The 15,888-nt window shown below is 31.2% G+C and overlaps 1 protein-coding gene across 1 annotated transcript; it reads right to left on the bottom strand.

The window, feature by feature from the left end:
- Positions 1-10,653: 10,653 nt before the first annotated feature.
- On the bottom strand, positions 10,654-15,028 carry LOC129290268 (uncharacterized). Its single transcript, XM_054926991.1, has 2 exons — positions 14,970-15,028; positions 10,654-12,226 (listed from the first exon to the last, which is right to left on the bottom strand). Exon 2 carries the CDS (start codon positions 11,734-11,736, stop codon positions 10,801-10,803), a length of 936 nt encoding a protein of 311 aa, XP_054782966.1. The 5' UTR covers positions 11,737-12,226; positions 14,970-15,028; the 3' UTR covers positions 10,654-10,800.
- Between the last annotated feature and the right edge of the window lie 860 nt (positions 15,029-15,888).

Below are 15,888 nucleotides of genomic sequence, written 5' to 3'. Positions count from 1 at the left end.
AAGAAAAACTCACGATAGCAACAACAGATGATGTACTCTAACATTCCCACACCAGCGATGTTAAAGCCTAAAGAGGGAGGATGGAGAACGCTGTGGACATGCTGGAGTCGAAGAAGAGCAAAGGCAGTGGTTCTGGATTTTTCAAGAATGCCGAAGGAGGAGAAGGAAAGAAAATAAGGCATTCTCTGTGTATCTGATCGAGAGAGAAGAATATAAATATGAACCTTAGGAAATTGCAAAAATTACAAGAGAGGGCCCAACATTTCTTCTAATAACATAAAAGACATGGGTACTTTGGTAATTTTTCCACAATTTTAAACTAAATAAAATTAATCTATTACTAAAAAAATTTAAATGTTGGACCTTCAAGTGAGCTATTAACATAAGTTCCACTAATTCACCCCTCTCCATTTGCCATAAAACTAATTTAAATAAAATATAAATTAGGAGATTTTTTTTTAATTTAGGGTCATTATAGAAATTTGATAATAGGTTGATCTTGGTGAGTTTCAATAAGGGAGGGTATGAAAATGAGCCTTTCACATGCAACTCAAGCTAAACAAGTTTTTAATGTCTTTGATCCTACTAATAAGGAACGATTGGTTGTTTTTAGTTCATTGTTTTATTTAGTAATAAAGAGAATATGAGGAAAATAGCGGAGAACAACTAGAAAATAAAGACAATAGAATCAATGACAAAGTAGAAGATGATCTATTTAAAGGGCTAGAAAATAGTGATGATGATTTTGGTACTGAAGATTTTGCTTTATATGTGAGACATGATCACAACCAAGGGGATTTGGATATCAAATAGGGGGAAATCAATTCAACTAAAGAAGACAACTGTGAAGAAAATTTTTAACAAAAAAATTGAGACAAAAGAAAAGAAAAGGAATGACTTTGAACATATAAATGATTTTGCTTGATTTATTTTATTTGTTTGATTTAATACAATTTATTTTATTTGTTTGATTTAATCCTATTTATTTTTGTTTGAAAAAGTGATTAAATGGCTATGGCAAGAAATAATCATACTCTTCTGAGAGTGGCTGCTAGTAGAGTGATCCTATTCATACCTCTACTACTAATTCCCAGGGTGGTCTGAAGAGGAGAGTTTGAGGAGGGGCTTAGTAATGATAGAGCATGTAGCAAGGTTAAGAGTTCTCGAGAGAAAGTTGCCTACTCAATGGAACAATAGAGGCCAGTTTATTGACTTGAACAACTTGGTGAGCTATATTAGAGTAGTTGTTAAAGCTAATATGCCCCTTAATATGGCGAATTGGGCAAAGGTACCTGATTCATTGAAGGATTTATTCTGGAGCACAGTCTTGGTAACATATTTCTTATTTTCCATTTTAAAAAATTTTATAAAAATTTCAACTAATATGGAACATGAATAACTTCTTTTGCAATCAGGATTTGACCTTAATGAGAGTTAGAAGAAGTTTGTTTTATAAAAAGTCGAGATATCGCACCATAGTTTTAAAGCATAGGTCACCCAAAAGTTCTTGAAGAACCCAAACATAGCAGGCATTGAAGATGAAGTTCCCCCAATTCTGTAATGGACAATGAGCAATGGGAAGGAAAAAAACAAATGATATCATCGATTACCTAGCCCAATATGTGATAGAGGAGAATCAAATTTTCTTGGAACCATTTTGTGATGGGTTAATCATTTTTAGTTGTAGTGATATTTGAATTTTTTTGATTAATTTGTTTTTGTATAACACATGCTAATATATATATATATTGTGATAGGGCACATTGGATGCTACTCATGCTCAATCTATATAAAGGCATGATGCATGGTATGTTGATCCTATTGGAGGCCGGTTTAGATAACTAAAACACATGATGTTAATGTTCAATAAGTAAGTTAAATAATTTCTCTATATGTGTGTAAATTATTATTTTTGTGTGATTTTTCATATAAAGTTTTATATTGTCATGCACAGAGTTGTCCACTTGTTTAGAAGGTATAGCAAGTTACCTATAATTAAAAACTCTAATACTATTATGAAGACGCAACTAATTGAAGGATAATTAATGTATATATTTACCCTAAATTTATTTTATCAAATTAAGTGTATTATATTATAAATAACTTTATTTATGTGGTTTGCTGATGAAAAGTATCCAAAGCAATGTAACAAGGTTGTTTATTATGGCTATAGCATCATGAGATACATGAAAGACATAGTTAACCATGTGTCGATTGATGAGATTTCGCTTCACCATGTCACCTATCTCTACTTTATTAATTTTAATAATTTACATTATATTATATATATCACATAAGTAAACTTGATTTATGAATTGTTTGTGGCTTAATAGTACTTCCATGATGCATATGTAGAGGAATATAGTCCAACTTAAATTGAAGAAATCCTTGATGAATTGGCCAAGAATTTACTCAAGCAATGAGTGCAAAATAGATTATCACAAACATTTTAGTATATATCCTCAATTTTTTTTTGGGTATATAAGCTCATCGCACTTAGCCAATGTAATAACCCAAAATAATAATAATAATAATAATAATAAGTAATATATAAGTTGGTGTTTTAATAGTAATTATATCAATTTTGAGAACATGTTTAGTAAGAATAAGACTTGGTTTAGTGGCTACTATATAACCATTTATGTAAAAGGTCCCATGTTCAAAACCTCTCTAGAGCACAAGGAGGAATTTTATTTCTTTTGGTTTCAGTCTATATGACATTACCATCATACCTTCACCCTTATCTGATGAATTCTCTTTTTCTTCTTCTTTAGTCAGTTGGTATGCACAAAGAGGGGGAGAGAATTCTAGAATGTTCAATATTGCTCTCCAATCTTCTACCATCACCGACCATCTCTCCTTTCTTTATTCCTTATGGTCACCGGTGGCTGAGGAGGTAGAATTAAGATGGCAAAACCATGTATATATCAGCATCTCCCTCTCCTCTGTTCTTCAACCTCTCACTCATTCTCTTTGATCGTGACTGATGAATTAGCAGGGTGAAAAAAAATGGATCCTAAAGCCCTATGACTACTCGTGAATCTCCTCATCCTCTTCATGCTTGATAGGTCTTCATTTCACATCTGATGCTCTCCTTGTGTCGGTCACGTCTAAGTTACTATTGGGGGTGAGAGACCAAGTCCAAAGCTACTAGTGGTGCTGTCTGAGCTTGGTCTGTTGTGCTGACTCAGTTTCTATCCTTGCTTACTAACCGTATTCGATTCTTCCTCTCCCTTTTTTAGTATCTAAGAACATGTTTTTCTTCTTTCTCTTTGTTCACCACCATTTAGGTCAGTTGAGTTAAGGTGAGGAAATTTGGACCTTCTATTTATTGGCTTGCTAATACGTGTGAGAGTATGTGCTGTTGTTGTTGTTGCCTTATGTGTGAAGTTATAGCATTTTGGTTTTGTTCTATTGCTGCCCGTACGTTGTAGGAAGAAGATGATTCAAATTGAACTGAGAATTTGGAATAGAAACCTATTTTAAAACTTAATAATAATATATATGCATATATAGATATATGTACCTAAATGGGTTATAACTTTAGAGCTAAATAGATCTTATTTAGATTGATTTATGTTAAAGAAATTATTAAGGAAAGATTGGAAGAGAATAGCTTTGATATATTACTTGAAGATTGGCATCAATGAGATCCTTATTGAAATGTTTGAAATAATTTTAAAGCATGAATTTTGGTTTTGAATTTACATGGTTATGGTCGATTAAAATTATATTAGGAGTAAAAGGAAGTCTTTGTAAATTAAAGAAGATTTATTAAATTTTGTTTATTAATATCCTTATAGGACATATGGAAGAAGAGGATCCTAATAGAAACTTAAGAAAGAATATTTTGAAAATTTAAAACTTCAACAAGTAAGTGAATAGCATCCTTTTTTTATTTATTTTTATTTTTAATAGACTTTTATTGAAAGATTTTACTTGTATGAATTACATGAGTTTTGGAAATTATGGAATTGAGGATGGATAATTAGATGATGATATATTCATTTATTTCCTCAAGAAACATAATTTGAAGATTTATGAAATTAATTTTGTTTATTAAACTCTAAAAATTCTTGGTTATTCAATTAACGTGAAATATTATTTTTGAAAAGTATTAAATTGGAATTTAAAATGATTCATGCGAGTTGGGTATTGAAAATGTAAATTGTATTTCAGAGGTGATTATTTTTCTCGCATGTTCGAAACATGATTTTTAAGGGGACTCTAAACAAAACACTACTGCTAATGGCAGTTCCGTTAACCCATAGCATACTGTGGTTAATAACTAGCTAGTTTGTCTCATGGGCTTGTTCTTATATTTGTTATTCAGGGCTATGTACCCACGCTTGATTCTGTGGCCGTGAGTCATGTTTGGTTACTTACTCTCATGGACTATGTATCCACGTTTGTTTCGTGGCTTCGGCTGCGTTGGTTATTTATCCTTGTAGACTATGTGTCCACATTTGTTTCGTGGCTTCAACTGCATTTAGTTACTTACCCTCGTGGACTGTATGTCCATGTTTGTTACTTGTTCTGTTAAGTTTCTCACAAATTCTAAATTTTTGATTAATATGTGTTTTCAAAATTTCAATGGTTTCAGTTAGCAACTATATTATTTTGATTTATGCATGAGTAAATTGTTTCTTTAGGCATGATAAAATAAAGTACTTCCAATTCACTCTCATTTTATAATATGATTATGATTTACAGACTTATGAAGTTATTATGTTGATTTATCATATTTTTAGTTAGTTTTGCATTATTATTTAAGTTTATTTTTTAAATTCTATTTTGGGAATGCTATTCACTGAAAAATTTATTTTGGTCTCATATTCATTAGTTGATGCTGATTCTACCTCCGACTCTTAATGGAAATTTTGCTTGGTATTATTATCTTTTTATGTAAATATTTTACCACTCATGTATTTTAAATTTAGAAGAAAAATTAGCTGCTCCATATAAATGTTGTTAGGACTTTATTTTTGATCTATATACTGTTTGCTGGATGGAAGGAGCTAAGCTCCGAATGGTACTGTATTCTATGAAAATTTTTTTGTTGTAGAATTTTTAGGAGATTATATTTACAAGGGAGGTTCTGTCAAAATTTTTACAAAAATGTCAAAGGTTTGCTATACAAATTAATATTAAAAATGTTTAAAATTTTCATATAATCTAATTATTTATTTTTAAAATAGAATGAATTTTTATTTTGAGGCTTACAGAAATGTTCGAAGTGGTTCACACCCATGCCAATCACCTTCTATTTTAGGGCATGATAGGCAAAATAAGCTTACTTTGGCCAAGTTTAAGTTTTTGGTAACTTTGGCCTTTTTAAAGTTGCAATAGGTTATATTTTTTGGCATCTTTTTCCTTATAATTATTTTAGATTTTATGCATTTTTTATAAATTTTAAAGTATTTTTAAATAGATTTTAGAAGTTACTCTAGGTAAGTTTGAATAATGGATTCATTACATATGTATTTTTTGGTTGAAATTGGATTATTCTATTGCTAGTGTATTTCTGGATGTCTATTTATTTTGTTTTGCAAGGGGTTGCTCGAAATGCAACACCCTTATTAAAAAAAAAGAACACTAACTATATAAAGGTTATTTAAAAATAACCATGCTATATAATTCAATATATTTAATGGCTATTTTAAATAACCACTGAATTGACATAACTATTTAACGGTTACTTTGAAATAACTGTTAAGCCATTTCTGCACATCCTCATAAAAATTGACCAAACACTACTACAAAATCGTGTATACAAGATGCCTCATATAGGACGGTTTTATAGAAAACTGTCCTATATCCAACAGGCGGACTATTGGGCATGCTTTTTTAAAAAATTTTAAATACCATATAGGACCGTTGTATAAAGAACTGTCCTCTATATTGAAATTATAAAGGATGGTTCCAAGCTTAATCTTCCTCTATTTGATTTTGATTTTCACAATTTTTTTTAAAAAACATAAACTTATAAAGGACGATTATCATATGTAACCATCCTCTATGTTGTTACTATAAAGGACAGTTTTCATTTCAACCATCCTATATAGAAACCCTTTAACAGACTTGTTGTTCTGCTTCTTCGATCATTTTTGTTTGCTGTAAAACCAGAATTGCTCGCATTCGTCATTACTCTTAGAAACCTAGAATCCTATCATCATTTTCGTTGGAAACTAGAACCAAAACCCACTAATCCTTCGAGTTCATCTTCGTTTGGGCTGTGAGTTTTGTGTTCATCTTTAGCAACAACTTCTTGGCTTCAATTCATTATAAGCTCCTTTAACTTCTTGGGTGTGCTCTGTGTGTTTGTCTATGCTCGAATTAACTGGGCATTTTATCTCTTTACTACTCACTTCTGAATTTATTAGGATGATATTTGGGGAAAAAAGAGAATAGATTTATAGATTGAACATTGGTGCGCATAAGGTATTCGATAAAATGTTTGAAAGGAGAAAATTTGAACTTTATAAGCTCAAGAATTAGACAAAAAATAAAAAAAAAAAACAGTTAGTTGGTCAAACAATTCTGCTTGAACTAGGCTTCAGATTAAACCCAGAATCACAAAGCTTGAAACTCAAAATTGTGCTTGTGCCTATGTATTTCGTCTTCTTCCTTCCTCCCTCATGCTCGTGCTGCAACTACTTCACCCAAATTTTTTTGTTCTATTTTCTAAATTCTATCATGCATTTGGTGTTATATTGTTTTTTCTTTTTAATTTTTCTTGTGGGCAGCTTTAATTCTTGCTTGTGGTTGCCTTTCAAGCTTTAATCCTTACTTCCATGTCTTGGTTTAAGCTTTATAGGTACTTTAAGCTTTGTTTTGGTTTAATTTATGGATTAAATTTTGTGAGCTTCATCTTGAATTTGCTTCTATGACTTTTTGTGAGCTTGATGTTGATTTTAAATTTTAAAAAATAAAGCTTGTGAGCTTTAATGATTGAAGTCTAAGAAGTATATTCAAATTTTTGTACTAAATCAAAGAACTTTGTAATAGAAAAAATTGCATATCACCAAAAACAATTGTTAGATGTAACTAAAAGTGTAGAAATGTGAAGAGAGGATTAAGTACCCGAGAAAGGCCTAATTTTAAGCCATTATGCTACTGAATTTTTGTTTAAGAGTACTAACAACTAGTTAGCACTCTTAAACAAAAAAAATATGGCCTTTAGACCTACCCTTTTAACCCACAAGCTTGGTTTTTCCATTTTACTCTTCTCAAAACTATTCATCTTAATATTCTTTTATTCATATAGTATCATTTACTACCAATCTTTGACTCGTTGAAGAGAGGGGTTTGAGTTGTTGTTGTTATTTATGATTGAATTGGATTAAAATTATATTATATAGTGATGAGTTTAAGTATGAAGAGAGGGCTAAGTGCCTGGGAAAGTTTCAATTTTAAACCGTTATAATGCCGAATTTTCTTTTAAGAGTACTAACAACTAGCTAGTACTCTAAAATGAAAATTGTAGCTTATTAGACAACTAAAAGAACTATAAGTTAAAATATACTTAAATTTATTTTTAATAGTGGGCATTTTTTATTAGGGATCCCCACTATTTTTAATCAAGTAGTTCATGAGTAATGCGTTGATGAGTTAATAGTTAAATTATTATCTTGCACTTACGATAATTGAGCCACTCATCATATGTCCCTTAACAATTTTTTATAGATTTGAGATTATGGATAAAGAATGGATGTCTACGGATCGATGATCGAGGGAATATATGGAGGGGGTGAGCCACTTTATTAAGGTTGGTGTTGAGCATAAGGGAGACAGTATGAGCATTGTGTGGCCTTGTCTAAGATGTGGACTTATGAGGCTGGTCACTGCACGGGAATTGGAAGACCATTTAGTGGTTAATGGAATCGATCAAAATTATAAGTGTTGGTATAAGCATGGAGAGGTAAGGGACATGACTAGAACTAGCCATAACTATGTTTCAAATGACTTTGACACAAGTATAGGTGAGGTAGATCGTGTTGAAGAGATGGCTAACACAGTTGAAGTGGAACTCACTGATTGTCCTTAAATGCTTGAAAGGTTGAGAAGTGATGCGGGGACGACATTGTACATTGGTACTAGGGAACACGTGTCAAAGTTGACTGTGGTGTTAAAATTATATCAATTAAAAGCAGAAGGTGGGTGGAGTGATACGAGCTTCACAAACTTGCTTTCATATTTGCATGACGAAATGCTACCGAAGGACAACAAACTTCCAAGGCAACTATATGATGCAAAGATGTTAAAATCTATTGGCTTGAGCTATGAGAAGATATACTTGCCCGAATGATTGCATTTTATTTAGGAAAGAACATGAATCATTATCTGAGTGCCCTAAATGTTTAGCATCACGTTATAAGGAGAATGGGAAGAGTCCAAAGAAGGTGCTATGGTACTTTCCTATAGTACTGAGATTTAGACGAGTGAGGAGAGATTATTGACTTTGACATCATCAATACCATCTTGACACGCAATGAGGTCATCCACAGCCCAGTAAACATTTATATAAGGTACTTAATTACTCTTCCTATTCATATATCTAGATTACAGCTTTTATTCATATTAACTTCTGTCAATTTCTTCATTTAGGTACTTGTATGATACCTTCATCATTCTTGGTAACTTGGGATTAAGGTTTGTGTTGGTCAATACCTATGAGTTCCCAAGTTTTGAAGGCAGTTAGAAGGATAAGTGTTTATAGTAGCAATCTCAAACATTGACCATGTACTTCAAGGAAAGACCGGCTTCAAAGGGGATGTTATTTTTTATTCCTTATCTTAATAGGTTAGTTACTTGGTTTTCTAAAACCTTGATTGCATTTTATTGTCTTTCTCAAATTTCAATTATAACATACATCATCCAATTCTCCTAGGGGACACTGGATGCTTATTATGATTGAGCCAGCAGATCCTAAAGCTCCAAAGGTGTGCTATTTAGATTCAGCTCCTCATGATAGGGATCCAACTAACTGACCGGATATGATGGAGCTATTTAATAGGCAAGTATATTTAGTAACTAATATTTTATTTGTTTCTAAAATTCTACATTTCTAACATGTTTATCTTCCGTATATTAGGGCTATTGTGCTATATCACATCGATGCAAGTCTTCCAAACAAGAGATCATTCAAGGAATACAAGGATGCCATTAAATGGAATGTAATACAGGTATCTTTAAATTACTGCCAATTACTTAATTTTTTTCATTTTTTTAATGTTAATAAAATATATATTTATGGTTTTCTTCATGTAGTGCCCCCGACAAATCGACAACAGTCATGATTGCAGCTACTGTGTGATGAGGTATGGTAAAGACATCATCACTCACAGGCAGCCTACAATCCCCCTCACGGTATCTATAATTTGTGTAATATATTTTCTATATTATAATGAATATTAATTGTCATCAACTAACTTCATTTTTATGTATGTTGCAATACTATCTAGATTGTGCTACACCTCGTTTCGATGATACCTAAATTAATGAAGTTCTCAAAGAGGAATATGCATATAAAAAGTGGGTCACATCCAATATGAGGTAATAATATGTAGTTAGTCTAGGAATAGATTAGTTTAGTTGTCAATATATAGTTTAGATATAATTTAGGGATTGGTATTTTACCTCAAATTGATTGATTTATATCATTGAATTTTAAATTCAATACTTTTGATGTAATTAAATTGTAAATATTATAGTTTTCAATTGAGTATGGTATATCTTCTAGGCTGTTCTAGAGTTTTATTAGGTATATATGTTTTTGTATTGTAGGGGGGTTGCTGGAAAAGCAGCTAACTCTATTAAAAAAATGACATTAGAGGACGGTTGTTACCATAACCATCCTCTATATACCAAATATAGGACGGTTATCTAATATAACCGTCTTCTAAGGCCTATCTATTTCTAATTTTGACCAAAATTCGAACGTTATATAGGACCGTTATTTAAAAACCGTCCTCCATTTATCTTCAATATAGGACCGTTTTATAACTGTCCTATATATCTTAGCAATAGAGGACGGTCAAATAGAGGACCATTGTCAACCATCATTTATTATGAAAAATAATCATCCTCTATGGTCAGATCTGTTGTAGTGAAAACTGAGAAAATCTATTCATTGGTTTTTTTTTTAATAACCATTGAATATTGCTAAACCATTTAGCGGTTATTTCAAAATAACCACTAAAGAGTTTACTATAGAATCATTTAACCAAAAATTGAAAAGATTTACTCAATGGTTTTATGCAAATAACCACTATATATATCTCAACTATGTAGCGGTTAAACACCGCTATATAGTTGCCCATAGACTATATAGTACCTGAACATATAGCGGCTAAAAACCATTATGTATGAACAAAAATATCTTTTGAATAGAGTTTTTTTAGTGGTGCAATTATAAAGAAAATAATCCTTAGTACTATAAATACTGTTTTCTAATAATAATTCTCATCTTTCAAATGTATAAATAAATCAATCTCAGATCATTAATCAATGTCAAATATCAAGTCACATGCAAAAGAATCCTAGGCCTTTTGCCACCACTTACAACACTTCCAGTAATCAACATTATACAAAGTTTAATCAAAAGAAAAAGATCATTTCAAATATATAAATAAATCAGTCTCATGTCGATAATCAAATGTCAAATATCAAGCCACATGCAAAAGAATCCTATGCCTTGCAAACAAAAACATGATATTGAAATTAACCAACTTATTTTTCTTGTACAGCCATTAAAATTGCAATGGATCAGCATAGAAATATATAAGAAAACAATTAATCTTAGGTTAAATCTTCAATGGCTTCGATGAAGCCGGTGATAGCAAAAGCAAGAACAGCAACGTCCACTAGTGTGCCGGTACATCTCCATAGGCCTCGGAAGTATACCAACCTCAGTTGTGCCATGGTGCTGTTAAAAGGGCTGTCGTAGTGGTTATTCAGGTCTTTTGCAAGAGTGGCATAACAACTGGATTTCACAACAATGTTTTTACAGATTTTGTTGAATAGATTTGCCAAATCTTCGTTCCTCCCCAGTTTGTGTTCAATAACTTGGCTCTCAACTAGCACATCCACGTCCTTTTCAGTGTCAATGAGATTGTCAAACAGAGCAGCATAGTTGCAAACCCAATGATGGTCAGGATAATGAAGCATCTCCAAGGCCATGAAGTTGAGTAAAATAGATTCTGTTGAGCCATCGACAATGAGTCTTGGGATTTGCAAACGAGCACTTAAAAAATTTAGCCAGCACAAAGGAGGAAACCAACTTAGCCAATGCACATATTCTCTTTTCCGGAACTTGACATCAAGTCGGCATGCCTTTGGCATTGGCTCAAAAGTTATCCCTGACTCTTCTAACTTTGTTGCGGTCTTCACGACAGGGGTGGAAACGCCATCGTAACACAAACCCTGAGGAATGAAAAAATATCTCATCAAATCAGTGAAATGATCCGGCGTTTTCCAATGCTGCTTGAGCAACTGTTGTCTTCTTCCGTTCAATACCAATTGATCTCCTCTATTGTTGGCTTTCAATTGATCTCTTTTATATTTTACTTTCAAGCTAGGGTCATATGTTTCAAAGTAGCAGCAGGAAAGCAAAAGAAAACTTGATGGTCCCGTAGTCCCTTCGCCAGTAGGCACCGAGACAAATAATTTCTTCAAGACAAAAACTGGAATCTGGTTTTCGATGAGTAGTAAATCCCGCTCAATGCTCTTCTTCATCCAAGAATTGGAAAACAAGACATCGTCAGTAGTTTCATCGGGATCGTCATACCAATTTCAAAGAAAGAGTTCCATGATGAAGACGGAATCTAACAATATCATATGCACAAATTCTCTCTTCCCCTGCTCAGAGTATGTCTCTGAATAATACCCTCGGATCTTGCTTTCTTCGCTTCCGATATAAGCTGTGAAGTTCTCTAAATCCTCTTGTCCATTTGGTAGACGTTGACGAAAATGCATAAAATATTTGATTTTATGCTTTTCCGTTGGTTGCAGTATTTCATTGTTCCGATGAATTGGACCAATTGAGACCAAATAAGGAGTGAAGGCCTCCTCATTTTCTTTCCTGAGAACATCATGAACTTTGAATATGCAACAATCTTCTGGTAACATAGGCTCAGCATTACCGTCAATAATGTCTAGAATTATGTGCCTTGCAATATCAGCATCAGTTAATGCCATCTAATCCTTTTGCAATATTATAAACGGGCTGCATAATTAAACATGTCATTACTTTAGGTGAATATATAGCGAGACTTATTTCAAAGAACATTTTTTTTTTCTTTTGGAATGTTCCCCGGATGCACATCTCATGTAAACCATCCAAAAGAGACTTGGACCACATTTGAATGATCCAACTATTATTTGCTTTATTAAAATTTTTATTCCTTTTTGCGTTTTTAATTTAATATTAAAAATTTTTAAAAATGATATCATTTCCTTATGTCCGACTTAAAAAAGAATAATTGTCTAAATGAAAAGCCACAAAAAGTACAGATACGATGAAGACAATTCAAATCGTATTTGGATGATCTACATATGCATTGCATGCACATTCCTAAGGATGACCACAAATAGTTGAAACATAGAAATAGGATCTCCCAATTCTCATAGACGACTAAGACTTTGTTTAAATGCATATTAAAAGCATTAAATACAATTGATATTAATTACCATTTTGATATTAAGATTTTTCCCCCCTTTGATCAACCCTCACCTATTATTTTATTATATGGATGATAACAGGAATAAGGCTATTTGAACTACTTAATTTGTGTACTGTTGTTAGTTTTTGATTAATGCAGTTGCATTTCTATTAAAAAATATATAATTAGTTGAATCAATGTATCAATATATTTAATAAAATTAATAAGTTGTAAAATTCTTTAGTAATAAGTAGTAAATTATATATTTGGTCAAAAAAAGAAATAAATTATATAACTAATTTTTTAAAGGGAGAATCACATTCAAAGAACACTTAAGAAACTTATTTGCAAACAGGAACTAATAACAAGCCCCATTCATCAAGGAAAAAAAAATCTCTATTTCTATTTTAACAACAATCAATTCTGTATAATCCTTGCCTGCAAATGATTTTCTTGAGTGGTGCTTGGATGTAATTCTCCTTTTTTAAAATTTGGGACAGTACTCAAATAAAATAGATCTAATGACTCTTAAGCTGTTTGATAAAAATATTTATTACTTGGAGAAAGTGAAATCTTACTCATTTCAAATAGATTAGTAGATTAGGGAGGTAAATCTGATAAACCACAAGGCTTCAGACAATATTGGTTATCAGGTGTATTCAAAAGGGAAAACAAATTCAACTCTCAGGTCCAGAAGAAAATGAAGCACGTATTGAATTCGAAGTTCATATGGAAACCATTTAAACCAAGATAGTTACATGCACGTACATGTCTATGATTCAAAAGCATAAATGATGTTAAAGGATCAGGAATTTGTAAAATCTCATACAAGGATCAAGGTCAAATATTAAAATAAAGGCTAAAATGCATAAAACTTCTCTAAACTTTGAGACTTACATGTAACTCCTCTCAAGTTTAAAAGTTTAAAATTAACCTCCCTAACTTTTAATTTTGTTTTTTAAAACCCTCTATTATTAATTATGTTATTTTTTCATGAAGGTTAAATTGTCATTCAACTAAAAAATATTATTAAACGAGATATTATATTGTAAAACTATGGCTAATTAATTTTTTATATTGTTTGGATAGTTGAGGCATTGATAATAGCCAAAACGAATGTTATTATCATCATATAAAATTTTAAATATTTACTTTTGTGTTAGTTTTATCTAGTTTTTTTTGTTATCAATGGTGCATAGTTTTCTAGTATTAAAAGATAAACTAATCTAACATGGTAATATTTAAAATTTTAAATATTTTAGCCATGTGCATTACATTAATCTAACATGAAAATATAAATAAAAATTTATCTTTTAAAACAATAAAATCATGCACCGTTAATAAAAAAATAGATAAAACTAATATAAACATAAATATTTAAAATTTTATACAGTGATAATAATTTTTTTTATCAATGCTTTAACTATACAAAAAATATAAGAAATTTATTATAAATAGTTATACAATATAATATTTTTGTTTAATAACATTTTTAGTTGAATGACATTTTAACCCTCATGAAAAAATAACATAATTAATAATAGGGGGTCTTGAAAACAAAATTAAGATTAGGGAGGTTAATTTTAAACTTTTAAATGTGAGGGTGATTATATGCAACTGTCTCAAAGTTCAAGGGAGTTTTATGTATTTTAGCCTAAAACAAATAGAAAAAATGCCCTTATTAGTTGGCAACATAACTTAATTAGTTGCAAATTCTGAGAGATCAATTACAGATCTTAAAAGTTAAATTATAAATCATGGAAGATAATTAGTTGCATATAGGTGGTGAAATAGTTCTATGTACATACCATTTGACGGGAGAGGCCAAGCCTTTTATAGAGCTCTTTCTACAAGGGTTCTTTGATTTTTAATAAAAGGCATTTGGTGGTATATTAATTATATATTTTTTAAATATTACTTATATTTAAACTCATTAACTAAAAGAGAGAATGTAATACAAATTTGGAAAGGAAACTTTTAGAGCAACTTCTAATGATAAAAATTTAGAAAATCAAGAAGTCATACAATATAATGTTAGTAGGGTTTCATCCATCCCGAATAACCACTGCTCTATTTCTCATCCTCTAATTCTATTTCTCCTTTAAATGTGTGTGTGTGTGTGTGTCAATGAATACCTATATTTTGGTGCTTTAAATTAGTAAAATTATCCTACTAGCATTTCAGAACAATAAAGACGCCAGTCAGCAGAATTTCCAATTTGAGAAGGTGGGCCTTTTAATCAACAGGAGTATATATAGAACGAGCAAATGGAAAAATTGAACATAGAACAGAAATAAATAAACTTACAAAGTACTTGAATCTTGAAATCTGCGTGCGAAGCTTCAAACATATGATATTGGTTTCACTCCTCTCCACCTATGCACTGACTCTCCCTTCTTAGCACTTATATAGTAGGTTTAATGATGTCTTTTCAAAATAATTAATTAATTATCAGTTTTATCCATGATTCTTTGTGATCCTCAAAGCTTTCAAAAATATTATCGAGTTCCGAGACTAAGTTGAACATTAATTAAAACAAAACTTTCAGCGGCTTTTGTCTTATTGCGGAGCTTAATATCGTATTATCGATGAGGAACATGGGGCGAAGGAACTTGTTGATCTAACAAAGGCTTAAATAAATATTTGTAGATTAAACAATGGTTTGTCGTTATTAGGTCAGTTTTTTCTATGTTATACAAAGTCAAAAGTAAAACCATCAAAGGGAGGAAATGATACTTAAGTTCCATAAGAACAAATTAGGGTTAAGGTGCATTTTTATTCTTGAACTTTTTTTTAAGGAGTGTTGGGCACCCTATACTGATAAATGGAACAGTTTTTCCCCTAAACTATTTTTTTGAGGAGCAGAAAACCCCTTTCATTAGTCAACCATTAATTTTACCATTTTCTATTAATGGAGCATGTGCGTGGGGCCCGCACACAGTAACATATAAAAATCTGACCATGTCTCTTGGTGATAATTTACCCCTAAATCCTTTTTTCAAGAGCGCTAGACACCCGAAAGTCTTTTTTTAGGAACACTGGGCACCATGAAGTTTTGTAAAAATAAAATTTAATAAATATTGCTAAAATATTATATATTTTAACATTTAATAATTTAAATATTATTATTTATAAATATTCATCTAAAATTTATAAAATATTTTTTAAAATATTAACAGCTTAAAACTAGTTTTTTTCCATAAATTTAGAGATGACTTGTTATTTT

The sequence above is a fragment of the Prosopis cineraria genome, unplaced genomic scaffold, assembly GCF_029017545.1.
Source record: "Prosopis cineraria cultivar Desert tree isolate PC_DT_omini unplaced genomic scaffold, ASM2901754v1 PC13, whole genome shotgun sequence".
Lineage (NCBI taxonomy): Eukaryota > Viridiplantae > Streptophyta > Magnoliopsida > Fabales > Fabaceae > Prosopis > Prosopis cineraria.
The sequence above is the reverse complement of the archived record's forward strand: the minus strand, read 5'-3'. Positions and strand labels throughout refer to the sequence as shown.